A 16454-nucleotide genomic window follows, 5' to 3' on the forward strand; every position below is an offset into this window, starting at 1 on the left:
ATTTTGAACACCTTCATGTTGTTGTTTTTCCTTTGTTCTACTTTGAATAAATCTTAGAAAATAAGGATACTAGATCTGGGCTGCAAAAATCTGGATGTATAAAGCATAGAAGCAGAGTTAATGTTTTCTATAACATCTTGCTTCTATCTGTTGGTCATCTGGATTTGAGAGAAAGTGCCTGGCTAAAGTCATCCAGCCGGCTTTCAGGCCTATGCCAGAACTAGAACTCTCAGAAGCCATAGTGGCGCCGTGCTCCTGGTTTCTATTTTTGTCATGATGCTGAGATGAATATTCAGTGACTGGGCTCATTGTTTTTGAAGGATTAAGTATTTTGTGAATGTTGGGTCAGATTTTTGCAGCCTTGATCTGGTACCTTTATATAAATTTTATAGCATTCTTTGCATTAATATAGATTGAGTTGCCCTTTGAGACTCTTTTTCTGCATGTAGGAATATGAAAGTATTATGTAGGGTTTTTTTATGAATGTTTTGATAGATGTTTTGAATGTTTTTCCAGTCTAGGAGGTGATATTATGTTATGCTTTTTTACATACAATTGACAGAAATCTAGATAATATATCGATCTAACAGAGTTAAAAAGCCACTTACAAAATACAATTCCATCACACAGGATCTAGAGGTACCTTTGCCTTTTGTTTTGTCACACTGAGATTAGAGGTGTCTGGCAAAATATTTGGTCAACAGAAGAAAGGACCTGTGCATAATAGCAACATACTCTCATGTAATAATGCACAGAAAGGTTGAGCAGAACAGAACATCAAAGGCAAGGAAATGATTATATGAGAAAATTATTTTGATGTGTTTACTTATGTTTGCTTACTGACAATTTTTAAGTAGGTAACTGTCACCCTAGCATTCCAGACTCATATTCAAAACAAGCAAAATTGTTCCCATTTCTATCCTAAAATCTCTCCACTTCAGCTGTTTCAAAATATTGCCTAAATTTGCAATGCAAATTCAGCTATTTTTGAAGTTTTAATAACATTACTTAAACATTTGAGGAATGAAATTTAGAAATTGGTCCAGAGATGTGCTCTCAGTTCTACCTTTTAAATCCAAGAATAAAAGCAAAGAGGAAGGAAGAAATTGGGAAAAAAACTAGTTTGGTAGTGGTCTGGTGACATTGCCAGATACCCTCCTGCAGCCGCCTGAAAGATCAAGAGATTGGATTACATACCCAAACCTTTAAATATTCACTTATCCCAGTTTCTTTTTATTCAGTGAAAAAAATGTATGACATCCTGCTGTCCACCAAATCCTAGAATCCTTTTTAATTTGTCATTGGCAGCTGTGAAGTTGATTTCCACCCAACCTCCATCTGTATGTCTTTACATTTGCTTATACTGATTCAGAGAGAACATTTGGGAACTCCACATTCATTTTGTATTATCTTTTGTTTTAGCAACAAGATTTGACCCCATTACTGCAAGTACTGATTTCAGGTTTTAGCCATTTTGTATTTTTTTTCTTGCATCTTGGATTTGTGATAATTAAGCTAAGTACAGTACTGATGCACTTCCACTGCCAATCTTGTTAAAGTTGCCAGAAACTTTTCAATTGTTTTCATTGTTTTAATTCACTGTGACATTAGGCTGCTTGAGCAGCTAAAAATGGGGAGGGTTAATATCAAGGTACTTGTACAAAAATCTTAAGTTAGTAAAGTTTGTGGGGAGTTGTTTGGGTTTGGGGGGGGTTGTTTTTCTATGTGTGGGTCTTCAAGTCAATCTTGACTCCTGGCAACTGCCTGAATGAAATCCTGCAGTTTGCTTGGCAAGGTTTTTCAGAAGTGATTTGTCATTTCTTCATCACTGAAGGTTTTAAAGAAAAGGCTGACGTGGATAGCCACTAGTCTGAAATGATTTGGGGCCGTGATGACGAACCTATGGCACACGTGCCACAGGTGGCACACAGAGCCATTCATGTGGGCATGCGCGCACCTCCCAGCTGATTTTCAGCCCATTCAGGCTGGTTTCGGCCTCCCAGAGGCTTGAGGAGGCCAAAATCAGGCCTTCCGGAAATAGCGGAAGTGCCCATATTCAGCCTCTGGAAGGCCTCTGGAGCCTGGGAGAAGCCGTTTTTGCCCTCCCGGGCACTCAATGGAAGCCTCTGCAGCCTTTGAAGGCCGAAAAACTGGTCCTTTTTATTACAATTGCACCAAACTGGCTCATAAAAAATTACTGGTTATGTTAATATTATATACTATTATATGATGCTCTAAAAATTTTTTTTTAAAGTTTGGAATTGTGTACATTCCATTGTAATTTTTTAGTGCAATTCATTAGCACAATGAATTATAGTTATTTTATTCCATTTTTTTTTTTTTCAGCCAGAGCATTTTGCTTTGGAATTTATTTTGTACACAGAGGGATGGAGAGTTAATGTCAGTTTTTCTCAGGCCAGTTGTCACAATATTTAACATGTGGCAAAAACTATAATAATTTTCTAGATGGAATGAGCTATATCAGGCAGAATATAATAGTGTGTGATAAAAGTTCATAGGGAAAATTCAACAGCCAGAAATTTTGGTATATGCACAAGAACTCTTTAAACTTTTAAAAACTGTACTGAACCATAGTGAGAATTCAATGTGGAACTCCATCCTTATTGCTTATGTTTGAAGTAGAAATGTAGCTCTTCTAATGGATGCTAACAGAGCTACACACAATTATGCATCCTGGCAAGCCTATGCACCTGTATTCACAGAGCTTTAAAGAATGCTCAGTGGGACATAATTACATTTTTGCTTCAGGCCTTCCAGATGGTATGGCTGGAAAATTTGCCTTCCTCACTTACAAATGTTGAGAGCCTGCATTAGGCTACATCATGTGCTGTTACCTGATTTGAAGAAAACAGGTTTTAAAAAAAGAATAGTCATTAATATTGGTAATTTCTTTGCTTAATTTTCTGATCCAAAACACCAGATAATTTTGCAGTCATGGCTACCATCTAGACAATGGAGAAAAAGACTACAGAGCTGATTTCATCAAAAGAAAGTCACGCAACCCACAACTCCGCATCCAACCCCACCCCATCCAATCCAACATCACTCAAAACTAGCCACGCACGCCTCTAACTACCTCTATTCCAACCACAACTGGCCTTAAATGCAAGCTACTCGATGCAAGAAGCCTTGTAAATAAAATACCTGAATTTCTCCTCTTACTAAATACGGCTAAATTCGACATTATATTTGTCTATGAAACATGGCTCAACGCATCTCTCCCTGACTCCATTACCACAGTAAGAGATTATCATGTTTACTGATCAGATCGTGAAATCCGTAGAGGAGGTGGTGTTGCTATCTGCTATAAAAAGTCCCTACATCTAAAAAAACATCCAAGTTACCCTGGAGCTTGCTATTCCTGAGACCGTTGTCTGTGAACTGTCTTTAAATATCACATTTCGATTCTTACTATGTTACAGAGCCTCTGATTATGACATCAAACATGCAGACAAGCTAAATTCACTACTAACATGAGCAACATCCTGCCCACATACTTTTATCTTTCTTGGTGACTTCAATCTACCACATATTAACTGGACCCTTAACATATGTACAACTGAACCCACACATAAAACCTTCTACAATGCAGTAACAAATCTGGGACTAGAACAATTAGTAACCAACAATAGACTTAACAATTGCCTCAATCTCATCTTCTGCAATAGTTTGAATTCAATTTACATAATACAAATTAAAGACCCCTTTTGCAACAATGACCACAACATGATTGACTTTTGTCTCAACATACATCCACACAAAAATCATCACAACGATGGAATCCCCACTATAACTTAAAAAAGGCAACTATGATCTTATAAACAATGATCTCTCATCCCTTGATTGGCAATTTCTATTCTCTGGATGCAATACTGTAGAAGACCAATACAACATATTTTTACTTGAAGTCAAAAGAGTCATCAAACTATATGTACCATTAACAACTCCCCAAACCAGAACAAACAAATTAGCCATAACAATAAGGAAGCTTCAATCCAAAAAGAGATCACTTTGGTGGAAAAACAAATCTGGTCATGTTGCCAACTTCAAAAGCTGATACAAAAATTAATGCCACCAGATAAAAACTGAATGCACCAATTATCACATTAAACAAGAAGAAAACCTTCTACGCACCAATTCCACCCACGCTTTCTACAATGTTGTAAACAACAAACTAAAAGACTCAAGGTCCATCCCACCCCTGATAGGACCTAATGGTAAAGACTGCGGTGACAACACCATTAAAGCCAACATCTTTAATACATTCTTTGGCTCAGTATTTGTAAACAGTATTTCCTAGTCGAACCACAGACAACTACAATAATCTAATACATATTGATTTTACAGAAGACAATGTTGAAAAAGCACTACGCAACCTAAAACCATCGCTATCTATTGGACCAGATGGAATATGTGCTTACTTCTTAAAAAAGCTATCCACTGCTATAATCTCTGAACGATCTTTCAGGATCAGCTCCTTGCCAAAACTATGGTCACAAGCCATGGTCATCCCCATCTTCAAAAAGGGAAACCCCAGCCTAGTTGAAAATTACAGACCAATCTCTTTATGCTGCATCACCTGTAAAGTCATGGAATCAATTATTAACCAATCCATCATCCTCCACTTAGAAACAAACAACCTACTCTCTAATAAACAATTTGGTTTCAGGAAAAATACTATCATGTAATCTGCAACTCTTACACTGAAAAAACATATGGACTACACAACTCAATCAGGGCAAAGCAATAGACGCAATCTACATAGACTTCTGTAAAGCCTTTGATTCAGTGGTACATGACAAACTACTCCTAAAACTAAAATCTTACGGTATCTCTGGACACCTGCATAACTGGATAGAAGCATTCCTGTCAAACAGACAACAAATGGTCAAAATTGGAAACATCCTATCAAATTCTGTACCTGTCAACAGTGCTGTCCCTCAAGGCAATGTTCTAGGACCAACTCTTTTCATACTCTTCACAAATTACCTCTGTGATCATATCAAGAGCAACTGCATTCTCTTCACTGATGATGTAAAGCTATTCAACACCACAGACAATACTGCTACCCTTCAAAAGACCTCAACAATGTATCGGAGTAGTCAAACAAATGGCAACTTCAAATCTCAACAAATAAATTCTCTGTCCTACTCATTGGCAATAAATCAGAAAATAAAATACAGGCTGAATAGTCAAGACCTTGTTGATGATCCAAACTCTGTCAAGGATCTTGGAGTACTCATCTCTAGTGACCTAAGTGCTAGAGCCCACTGTAACTACATAGCCAAAAAAGCGTTAAGAGTTGTTAACCTAATCTTACGTAGATTTTTCTCTGGTATTATTACACTAATAACTAGAACATACAAAACATTTGCTAGATCATCAGTCTGGAACCCACATTACATATCTGATATTAACACAGTTGAGAAAATCCAGAAATATTTCACAAGAAGAGTTCTCTACTCCTCTACTCGTTGCAGAATACCTTATGCCACCAGAGTCAAAATTCTAGACCTAGAAAACCTAGAACTATGTTGCCTTCGTAAGTATACTATATAAAATCATACATTGCAATGTCCTACCTGTCAATGAATACTTCAGCTCCAACCATAACAACACAAGAGCAAACAACAGATACAAACTCAAAGGTTAATCTCACCAAACTTGATTGCAGGAAATACGACTTCAGCAACAGGGTGGTCAATGGCTGGAATACTCTACCTGACTCTGTGGTTTCTTCCCCAAACCCCCAAAACTTTAACCTTAGACTGTCTACTATTGACCTCACCCCTTTCCTAAGAGGTCTGTAGGTGGCATGCATCGGTGCACCAACATGCCTACTGTCCCTGTCCTATTGTTTCTTTTATTTTCTTATATGTATCCATGTATTCATAATTATGCTTTTACTTATATCTATTATCTTGCAAGCAATTGACATAAATAAATAAATAAATAAATAAATAAATTAATTAATTAATTTCTGGTCGTTTTAATATTCTTTTTACAGAGTTTAACAATTGTTCTTTCACATTCAAATTAATTAAAAACACAGCTGCAGAATTTTTAAGGTTTTCTTTATTCTGGCATAAGTACAGAATAAGAACCAGATGGGTATAGTGGTTTAAGTACCAGATTGAAACTAGGAGACCATGAATTCTAGTTATGCCTTAGGTATTAATTGAGTAGGGTAACTTTGGGTCAGTCCCTCTCTCACATCCCTAAGAAAAACACAAGGGCAAACCACTTCCATAAAACTTGTCAAGAAAATTTCAGGGACTTTTGACAGGAGTCAAGACTGATTCAAAGCTCTCTTGAATAAGAATATCATGTAAAAGGAAAGGGGAAATTAATCCTTCTTTCTCCTTGTCCCTTGTGTTTGGAAAAAATATATATTAGAACCTTTCTGCATCAGTGGGTTTTTTTTTTAATCTTAAGTCCATTGTGTTTTATCACACAAAAGTAAAATGTTATTTATGCAAATAGCCCAGTGAGTAAAATAGGTGTAAAATAATTATCTGTTTCTTTGTTTTCGTTATGTGTGCTAAAGGAAGAGATACTGTTTGCCCCAATTGGTTTTGATGCAGTCACATATATGAGTTCTCACATTGATTATATATTCAGAAATTGCTGCAGTCCTAAACTACTTTACATTTGCCATAGTGAGGTCAAATGAGGAAATCCTTTTGGAAATGCAATGAATAATAATATGTAACATTTTTATATTGAACCCTTCTGGCCATTACTTCTTTCCTTGAGTGTTGAACTTTTTGCAAGGTCTACAAGAAAAAATATTACAATTTTCATATTCCAAATTGGGAAAATGATGTGTAATGAAAAATGCTGTAGTTTCTTGATGAAGATCATGTTTCTGCAATATATCTGGATTAGGGACCTTACATTTTAATCACAAAAAACAATACTAAGAGAGAATGTGTTGAGACTGGTAAAGGTAAAATTACAAACGGCTACTTAAGCAACTACAAACATCTCTGAATTTCTCCTGTTCTTATAATTCAAACTAGGTCATGAAAATTAGTTATATTTTCCTTTGGCCGTATTGTATCACATGTTTTACCTTGCACAATGTTCGTATTTTGCAGAAGAATGAATTGCTGTGTAACAGCCAGATGTGCAGGTGGACAAAAAAGCTAGAAAACTCTAGTCAGCCCAATTTACCAGTATAATGCCCAATTACAGTGGCAGCAAACAACACATGAAATGCTCTAATAAGAAAAACATGGGATTGCAATACATTGCAGTCTTTTTATTGTTTAGTAAGTAGCTGGTAGAAGGCTGGTTTCCTTTTGTTTTTTTAACTCTGCCTGAATACAATAAACATCCATTGGATATAAGAGTATTTAACTTTATAAAAATATTGTGCATATTTGTTTTCCTTTGAAATATGAAATCCAACTTTATATGTGCATAGTGATATTTGAACTTCAGAAGGTAAGCTTGTCAACTAAATTAATAATACTTATATATATATCAAATTCTTCTAGTTCATACATAATGGCTGTTCCTAGGAATTTATATGTGCATGCCTTTAAGTTGCTGTTGATTTCTGGTGACTGCATGGACTATTTCCTTTAGGGTTTTTTTTTCCCAAGATTTGAAGAAGTGATCTGCCATTACTTCTTTCCTTGAGCTAAGAGAGACTGGCTCATCACAAAGCTGACACAGGACCAGAACTGTCAGTCACCTGATTTCTAGTATATTTTCTAAATGTGTGGTTTAGAATAAGCATAGAAGTGAGGGAGAATTAAAGTACATAAAGGGAACAAGTTGTAATATGAACGAAAATTGCCAGTGATTTATTTCTAACTAAAATGGCAAAATTCACTAAAATGTCAAAGTAAATCATACAGTCATCTGTCTTTATTTCCTGACTAAAAACTTTACTTATTACTTTATAAGTAGAGCCCCTCTAGAAGTTTGATACATAAATAAGTAAAGTGGTGAATGTATCTAATACTTCTTCCACCTCCTATTTTTCCCACAACAACAATCCTGTAAAACTGGCTTGTGCTGAGAAAAAGTTGGCTTTCATGCCTCTGGCAGTACTAAAATGTACAGGAGCCATGGTGGGACAGTGAGTATGAATGTAATATTACAGGCTAACTCTGTCCACTGCCAGGAGTTTGATCCTGATTGGCTCAAGGTTGACTCAGCTTTCCATCCTCCAAGTTTGGTAAAATGAGGACCCAGATTGTTGTGTGGGGACAATATACTGACATTGTAAACCACTCAGAGAGTGCTGTAAAGTGTTATTTGTTGCTATTCTCCTTTTTTCTATTTTTGTCATGGTGCTGGGATGAATGTGCTATATTCATTTTTTTAAAGAATCTAATATGTTGTGGTGTTGTTTCAGATATGGTCACTGCCAGGGTGGCAGGCTGCCAGCAGTATTTTGGAAACAGTTTTAGCCAATGGGAGAGACAGGGGAAACAGTGGTGAAGAGCAGAACCATGTTTAAATTTATCCAGATGACAAATGGGAAGAGTGGTGGCAGATTGAGGCTTTTTCTTTCTGGAAGCAGAGAACAATTGAGGTTTATTAGAGTCCAGCATCAGATGCTTTTGGTTCAGCTGACAAACAGCACCTGAAATTCAGTGACTTCCAATAAAGGAGAACATTTGTAGCTCAGGGTTGAATAAGGGGTTCTTGATCCTTCCTGAGCTTGTAGACTTTTCATCAGTGCTGTTGATGTTACCTAGTTTGGGTAATGAAATGTAGTGTGAACGATGGAATGACAAAGGCAACGCAGAAGAAACTTCAGCTTAAACTTTATTTTAACAATAAAGGGTTGCCACGACTGCCACGCTAACAGGCCAGCCAGCTGGTGGGCAACAGCTGACGCCATTTCGCAGCTCCCTTTTATAGTCAGCTGTCAAATGGCATCAGCCAATAGGAACGGTCCGCGCTCTTGCTAGAAACGTGGACCGGAGTGAAAACTTCTGCTCAAGTCCTCTCAGAATGCAATACTCCTTTCTCCCTGAATGGAACATGTGTAGTCCTTCAAATAACTCAGGCGCTTGCACAGTTGGCGAGATCTTCTCAGCTCTGATGGTACTGCCACAGAATGGGACTCCTCTACTTGGCAAAAATTCTCCGGTGACAATGGAGCAGTCATATCAGCTTCAGAAGGCTTGGGGTGTGGAATCGTTGACTGTCCAGATAGGCTTGCATCGCTGTCGGGTTCACGGTGGTTTTCTTTGGGTGCCGGTTGTCTGGGAGCATCAAAGACATCTGGAGGGCCACCTGCAGAAGTACTCCAATGCCCCCTTAATTGGTCAACATGATGGTGCCAAATGTGACTGTCTTGCAAGTGGACCCTATATGACTTAGGGCCGGTTACTGCCAAAATTCAACCTGGCAGCCATAAAGGGTGTCCTGCATAGTTCCTGGCATAAACCTGGTCATCTTCAGCAAAACTCCTAGCCTGGCCATGGGAGCCCAAAGCTGTGACCGGGGCGTAATTTGAATGGAGTCTATCTAAGGTGGTCCTCAAACGGCAACCCATAAGGAATTCAGCTGGGGACCTATTTGTGGTAACACAGGGGGTCGTGTGCTGGATTAGCAGGTACTTAGCAAGTCTGGAGTGCCAATTCGCGGGCCCAAGCCTCTCCAGGGCATCTTTGGCAGATCTGACTGCTCTCTCAGCCAGACCATTACTGTGGCTGTTAGGGCGTGCCTGATTCCTTGATTAGCCAGAAAAAACTCGAATTCACAGGATGTGAACTGGAGGCCATTATCAGACACAATGGTGTCAGGAAGGCCATGGGTAGCAAACATTTGCAGCAGGGCCTTAGTTATAGCTTCTGAAGTTGTGGTGGTATTAAGGCTAGCTCTACCCATTTTGAAAAGGAGTCAACCACCAGTAGGAATGTTTGCCCATGGATAGGGCCAGCCAAATCAATATGCAGCCTGGACCATGGGGCCCCTGAATCTTCCCATCTTCCTGGGGTGGCTGCAGTTGGAGATGGTCTGGTGACCTGGCATGGCTGGCAAGCATTTACCCAGCTGGTAATCTGAGCATCCATGCCAGGCCACCAAACATAACTGCGAGCTAAAGCCTTCATCCTGACAATGCCAGGATGACCCTCATGAAGAACTTCCAAGACTGGGCTCTGTAACTGGTGAGGAATAACTACCCTGGTTCCCCAGAGCAAGCAGCCTTGCAAAGAAGACAATTCTTGCTGACAAATTTTAAAAGGCAAGAATTCCGGTAAATAAGAGGCTTTAGGCCACTGCCTTCCCACCTAGTCAAGGATTTGGGAAATTACCTTGTCCTTGGCAGAGTGGGCAGCGATATCAGAAGCGGTGATGGGAAGTTTGAGGTTGTTGATCAGGAACACAGCATTGCTTAGTGCAGGATCCGCCACTGGAGTAGGAAGGGGACAGTGACTGAGAGCATCTGCATGGCTGAGGCGGTTGCCTGCTTGATGTGTCAGCGTATAAGAATAGGCAGCCAGAAATACTGTCCATCAGGTCATTCTTGGAGACAAAATCTGAGGCGTTTGTCTGTTGCTGAATAGAAGACCCAAAAAGGGTTTATGGTCTGTAATTAACTCAAAGCGGTTGCCCATAGAGAAACTCATGAAACTTTTTGACTGAAGCAACTGCAGCCAAAGCTTCCTTGTCAATTTGACTGTAGTTGCATTCTGCTGGAGATAATGTTCTGGAGAAAAAGGCAATGGGTACCTCAGAACCATTGGGCAGTCTGTGATTTAAAATGGCTCCTATTCCAAAAGGTGAAGGGTCTGCAACTAAGACTAAAGGAAGATTTTTGTTGAATTGAATCAGAACAGCATCAGACGTAAGCAATGATTTGACTGCTTTAAAAGCATAGGCTTCCTTAGATCCCCAATACCATGAGTATTGTTTGTCCAGGAGCCCATGCAGAGGTTCAGCAATGGAAGACTTATGGGGCAAAAATGAAATGTAAAAGTTAAGGAATCCCAAGAAAGACTGGAGTTCAGTCTTATTAGTTGGAGTGGGCGCATTGTGAATTGCTCATACTTTAGATTCAATTGGGTGAATGCCAGAGGCATCAACTTTGTAGCTCAGAAATTCAACCTGTGATGTGGCTATAGTGCACTTCTCTTTCTTCAATTTGAAGCCTGCCTTCCTGAAACACTCGAGGACACCTCAGACTCTTTGGAATAACTGAGGCTTGTCAGAGGCAGATATTAAAATGTCATTGAAATAAGGTATTACACCAGGTAATCCTTGAAGCAGCTTCTACATTAATGACTGAAAAATTCCTGGAGCCACACTGACTCTGAACTGGAGGTGCCTACACTTGAAAGTGCCCCTGTGAGTTACAATAGTTTGTAGTTCAGTGGCTGTGTCATCAACAGGGAGCTGTTGATAAGCTTGGGACATGTCTAGTTTAGCGAAAATGGTTCCTGGCTCAAAAGAATGCAGCAGGTGCTGGATAACTGGGACTGGATATGCGCTAATATGCAAATATTTGTTTATGGAACATTTATAGTCTGTGCAAATCCTCAAGATGCCATCTTTTTTTAGGGGTGTCACTATGGGTGTTTCCCATTTTGAAAAGTCCACAAGCTCCAATATTCCCTGGTTAATTAATTTATCCAGTTCCTTGTCCAGCTTAGGGCAGATTGCAAATGGCACTCTTTGAGGCTTCAAACTGATTGGGACTGCTAGAAGGTCCAAATTGAAGGATATTGGGGTTCCCACATAACAGCCTAGGCCATCGCTGAATACATCAGCATAATCCTTAAACAAGGCATCCACCTCTGAATTGGCAATAGAGTGGATTCCTCCTATATGAAGGCCAAGTACAGGGAACCAGTCTAACCTGAACACGCTTGGGAGGGCACCATCCACTACAACCAAAGGCAAGTGACCCTTAAAATTTTGAAAATGAATGAAAAACTTGCCTTTTCTGATGACTGGGATGGTTCTGTCTTGGTAGTCATGTAGGGTTAGGTTGCAGTCTTGAAGCCTCTTCTTTGCCATCCAGGGAAATAGTCGTTTCAAGGTGCTCCACGAGATAATGGAGAGTGCTGAGCCAGTGTCTACTTCTATCTTACAAGGCTTTCCTTCTAAAGAAACAATAACACTGATTTTGTTAGAGCCTTCATCTGTTGGTTTAGCTTGGAACAGGCGAAACAGTCTTCAATTTGTTTTTGAAAATGCTGAGTTGTCTGAGGTTGCTGTGGCTGGGCAAAAGTCTTTCCTGCCTGACAGATCCTGGCTAAATGACCCTTTCTCTGGCATTTTAGTCAAATGGCATTCCTGAACTTGCAGAATGCCCTGAGGTGATTTCCTCCACAGCTTAGACAGATGGGCTGAGATTGTGGAAGTTGATTGGGAACAGACCTGTTTCCCATCTGACTAGTTATGGGCTGCCTGAGGCGATTTACATCACTAGTTTCGTCAGAGCCTTCCTCAGTAGAGGCTTCATCATAATGAATGGCTGAGCTGTTCTGGCTTACAGGGTTTCCCTGAATCTCTGCTGCTGACAGTGCTGACAGTTATGCAGCTTGGGATTCCTCTATTGCTATTTTAAGGGTTAAATCTCCTTTGGCCAGTAGGTGCCTTTGTAACCTTAAGTGCATGACTCCACAGACTAGCTGATCTAATAACATGTCCTCAAGATAATCTCTAAACCCACAGTGTAAGGCAGCTGTTCCTAAAGCTGCCATATATCCCCTCCTTAGTAGATCTCTTCTTCAGCCTGGGTCCGTCTCCTAAAAGCATGATGCCTGGCAATACGAGAGGGCTTAGGAGAATAATGGTTACATAGGATTTCCTGCAATTCCTCCCATGGAACAGTTTTAATTGATCGCGGTGCCAGCAATGCAGTAGCAGTGTCAAACACTGTGGCTCCGCAAAAACTTTAAAAGTATGATTTTTTCCTGTGGGAAGAAATATAAGTGAAGTCGATAGCGTCTAGGAAGCAGTCGAATCAATTTATGTAAGATTCCCATGTCTCTACTGTCGGTCTGAAAGATGGGAACACAGGGGTTGAAGACATCTCAGGCAGTGCCAGGTTCTTCTGAGGAGAATTGAAATTCGCACTCACAAATAGTAACAGCTCTTAAAGTGACATTCAGCTTGGTAGTGGCTTGGGCTCTTTTTAAGTGACTCTCGCTCAGCAATTATGCTCAGTTGCCTCTTAGACATATCCCGCCCTTGTCGCCAGTGTAGTGTGAGCGGCAGAATGACAGAGGCAATGCAGAAGCAACTTCAGCTTAAACTTTATTTTAACAATAAAGGGTTGCCGCAAGTGCCGCAGTAACAGGGCAGCCAGCTGGCGGGCAACAGCTGACACCATTTGACAGCTCCATTTTATAGTCAGCTACCAAATGACATCAGCCAATAGGAATGGTCCGTGCTCTTGCTGGAAACATGGACTGGAGTGAAAACTTCTGCTCAAGTCCTCTCAGAACGCAATATGAAATGTCTGTAAGAAAACAAACAAGCTCAGAGAAGCACCAAGGACCCCTCTTTCAGTAGCTTGCTAGAAGGATGGCCAGAGAGCAGTGGTTCTGTTTCCACCCATTTAAGGGACAGCACTAGAGACAAAATAAACTCTAACTGGGCTAGTTTGGCACAGCAAAGTGGCAGTGGCTAAAGCATGAGAGCAGGAGTCCTTCAGAAATAGAGGTTATGTCTCAAAAATGTCCAAATCAAGAATGAAAACAAACATAAAATATAAAACACTGAACTAAGGAATCATCAGTATAAAATCAAGTCAGTAACAGTTAATAAGAGAATTAAAACTAGTTAAATAGCATTAAATTGCTGCTAAAGAGCTATTTATGCAGAATATAATGCTTTGTTTTTGTTTTGTTTACCTACATAACAGAGATCTGAAGAATCATGTATTTCTAAAAAAATGAGTATGCTTATTATTACTTTTTAAGCTTGTTTTTTAGATGGCATGAGAGATTAAATAATATGTTTATGTAACAATATAAATACTTCAATTTAAACACTTTCCTTTGGGGCTGACAGCTGCTGAATGCATGACTCATATCTCTCCTGTGTGTTTCCTAACTGGAGAAGGATGCATCAGATGTTCACAAAATCTTGAATGTCACTTATTGTGTTCTCAGCTTATTCACTGTATTTTTGATGGTGTACCAACCAAATTGTGTGAGAAGCTGCTTTTCAGAAGCTGAAGTCCTTTCACTCATCATAAGGATCGAATGCAGTAAATCATAGGGCTAGCTCAGTTTAATTGAGTGAAGTATTGTATTATTACTGGTAGTGATCATATCTAAAGCAGTAATGAGATATGTGGCACATTCTTGGAATTAAAAAAAAGACTTCAAGAGGTAAATGTCAGTTCTCATTTATAGAGAAGCTATAGGAAATATCTCATTTCCAGTCCTGCATACCTGTCATAAACATTTCTCTACTTCCATCGTTGTTTTGTGAGATTCTGCCTACCTCTTTTGAGAAGAATTTTTGTTCTGCTTGAAAACATCATTCTAAATTTAAAGGTATGGTCTTCCTGCCAATGTGGTCCCTTCCTTTCATCCCCCTAAACAACATTACCAACATCCATTCTGGCGAAGAATTGTAAAATGCAGCCTAATGTATCAGCTTGGAGAAGGATGACAAGCATTCATGGCTAGCAGACCTAAAGCACTATTTCATGTTGCCATGGCAACATGCGGGGCAACATGGCCTATCAGTTTTTCCATCTGTGATCATCTGCCAAAGCAAAAATTAAAAAGGAGATTAAGCTACAAAGTACAGGTCCCCTCATAAAACAGTTATCACGGTGGACATGGCCTAGTACAAAATATTCATTTAGCAAAATGCAGATAGTGGTGGTTACTTTCAACCCCTCCACTTAGCATTCCCAGACTGATCCTCCTCACATTAGCTTTCCTTTAATCTTGTCTTCTTTTTTTCCCTGGAAGATTGGCCCACTTTCTACATAATCATTGCAGATGGTAAATTAATATTTGAATCTATGTATTTATTTAGTTCAGAATTTTAACCATTTTTATAGAATAGAATAGAATAGAATAGAATAGAATAGAATAGAATAGAATAGAATAGAATAGAATAGAATAGAATTATTTATTGGCCAAGTGTGATTGGACACACAAGGAATTTGTCTTGGTACAAATGCTCTCAGTATGCATCAAAGAAAAGATACATTCATCAAGAGTCAAGAATCATAAGGTACAACACTTAATAATAGTCATAGGGTACAATAAGCAATCAAATCATACTAGGGAATAGTCAATATAGATTGTAAGGATACAAGCTACAAAGTTACAGTCATACAGTCACAAGTGGGACTATTCATATTCCCAATTCTGTTCCTATTCATATTCCCAATTCTGAATTCCCAGTTCTGTTCCTCATATTCCCAGTTCTGTTCCTATTGTCTGATGAGCGATAAAGCAATTGAAAAGACAATAAAAACTGCACAGGATGATGTAGAAAAACTATATTCCCGATGAAAAGATTGGCAAAATATTAATGTGCTTTAAGGTTGAGTGGAGGATAATTTAACATTGCCGAAAAACGAAGTCAGCTTTATATCTGCTGATTAATCAGTAACAGGGCATAACAATAGGACTTAAACTTGCAATATATACAGCCCCATAGTGCTTTACAGCACTCTTTGGTTTACATAGTCAGATATTGCCCCCAACAAACTGAGTCCTCATTTTACCAACCTCAGAAGGATGTAAGGCTGAGCCAACCTCAAGTCATTAGAATCAAACTCCAAGTTGTGGGCAGAGTAACCTGTATTTTTCCTCCTTATGGTTCTTTACCTTTAATTTATACTGACTTGAACTAAGAAATCCTTGACGTACAGGAGGTCTTCTTACAGGGAGCTCCTTTGACAGCCTTTCAAAAATAGAACTGTGCTGTGCAAAATAAGATGCCTGGCTCTCCTACCTCAAGAAAAATACAACCAGTCATGAGAGTAAACAGATATCCTAAAGCAAGGAGTTATGGATATTTCCTGCCACAACAGAGGAAGCATACTTCCTTGTTTCTACCAGCTTTCTTCTAATTTATATCGTTAAGTGGATTCAACCTTACAGTTGCCTGATACTTAAATTAAGCATGACTGAAAAATATGTGGGATATGTACATTAGAGGGCTTTTGTTTTGTAAATATTTACAAGGTTCCAAATAAAATGACCACTTTAGTCTTATTACGGTTATAGTGGTGTGAAAGAACTTTATCCTGAATCTTTGCTGCTTCTTTTTTTTTACAGATGGCTACACAATTGATGATATTCAATTTTACTGGCGCGGGGGTGATAATGCAGTTACAGGAGTGACAAAGATTGAACTGCCACAGTTCTCTATAGTGGATTACCAACTTATCACCAAGAAGGCTAAATTCTCAACAGGTTTGTGAGGATATTGAGAAAGAGAAAGCTTCTCCAATGTAAAGCTGTTTAAACTGTTTT

At 39.1% G+C, this 16454-nt stretch overlaps 1 protein-coding gene across 4 annotated transcripts in view; it reads left to right on the forward strand.

Moving 5' to 3' along the window:
• GABRB2 (gamma-aminobutyric acid type A receptor subunit beta2) overlaps positions 1 to 16454 on the forward strand; it is a 151957-nt gene that overhangs the window by 95778 nt on the left and 39725 nt on the right. For all 4 annotated transcript variants that reach the window (XM_087924578.1, XM_087924577.1, XM_026696328.2 and 1 more), the window contains one exon: positions 16257 to 16394. In XM_087924578.1, coding sequence (XP_087780704.1) covers positions 16257 to 16394 — 138 coding nt within the window. The remainder of the gene's footprint in view (positions 1 to 16256; positions 16395 to 16454) is intronic.

Source organism: Pseudonaja textilis, chromosome 2, assembly GCF_049901715.1.
Source record: "Pseudonaja textilis isolate UNSWEBS1 chromosome 2, rPseTex1.2, whole genome shotgun sequence".
In the NCBI taxonomy this organism is placed as follows: Eukaryota; Metazoa; Chordata; class Lepidosauria; order Squamata; family Elapidae; genus Pseudonaja; species Pseudonaja textilis.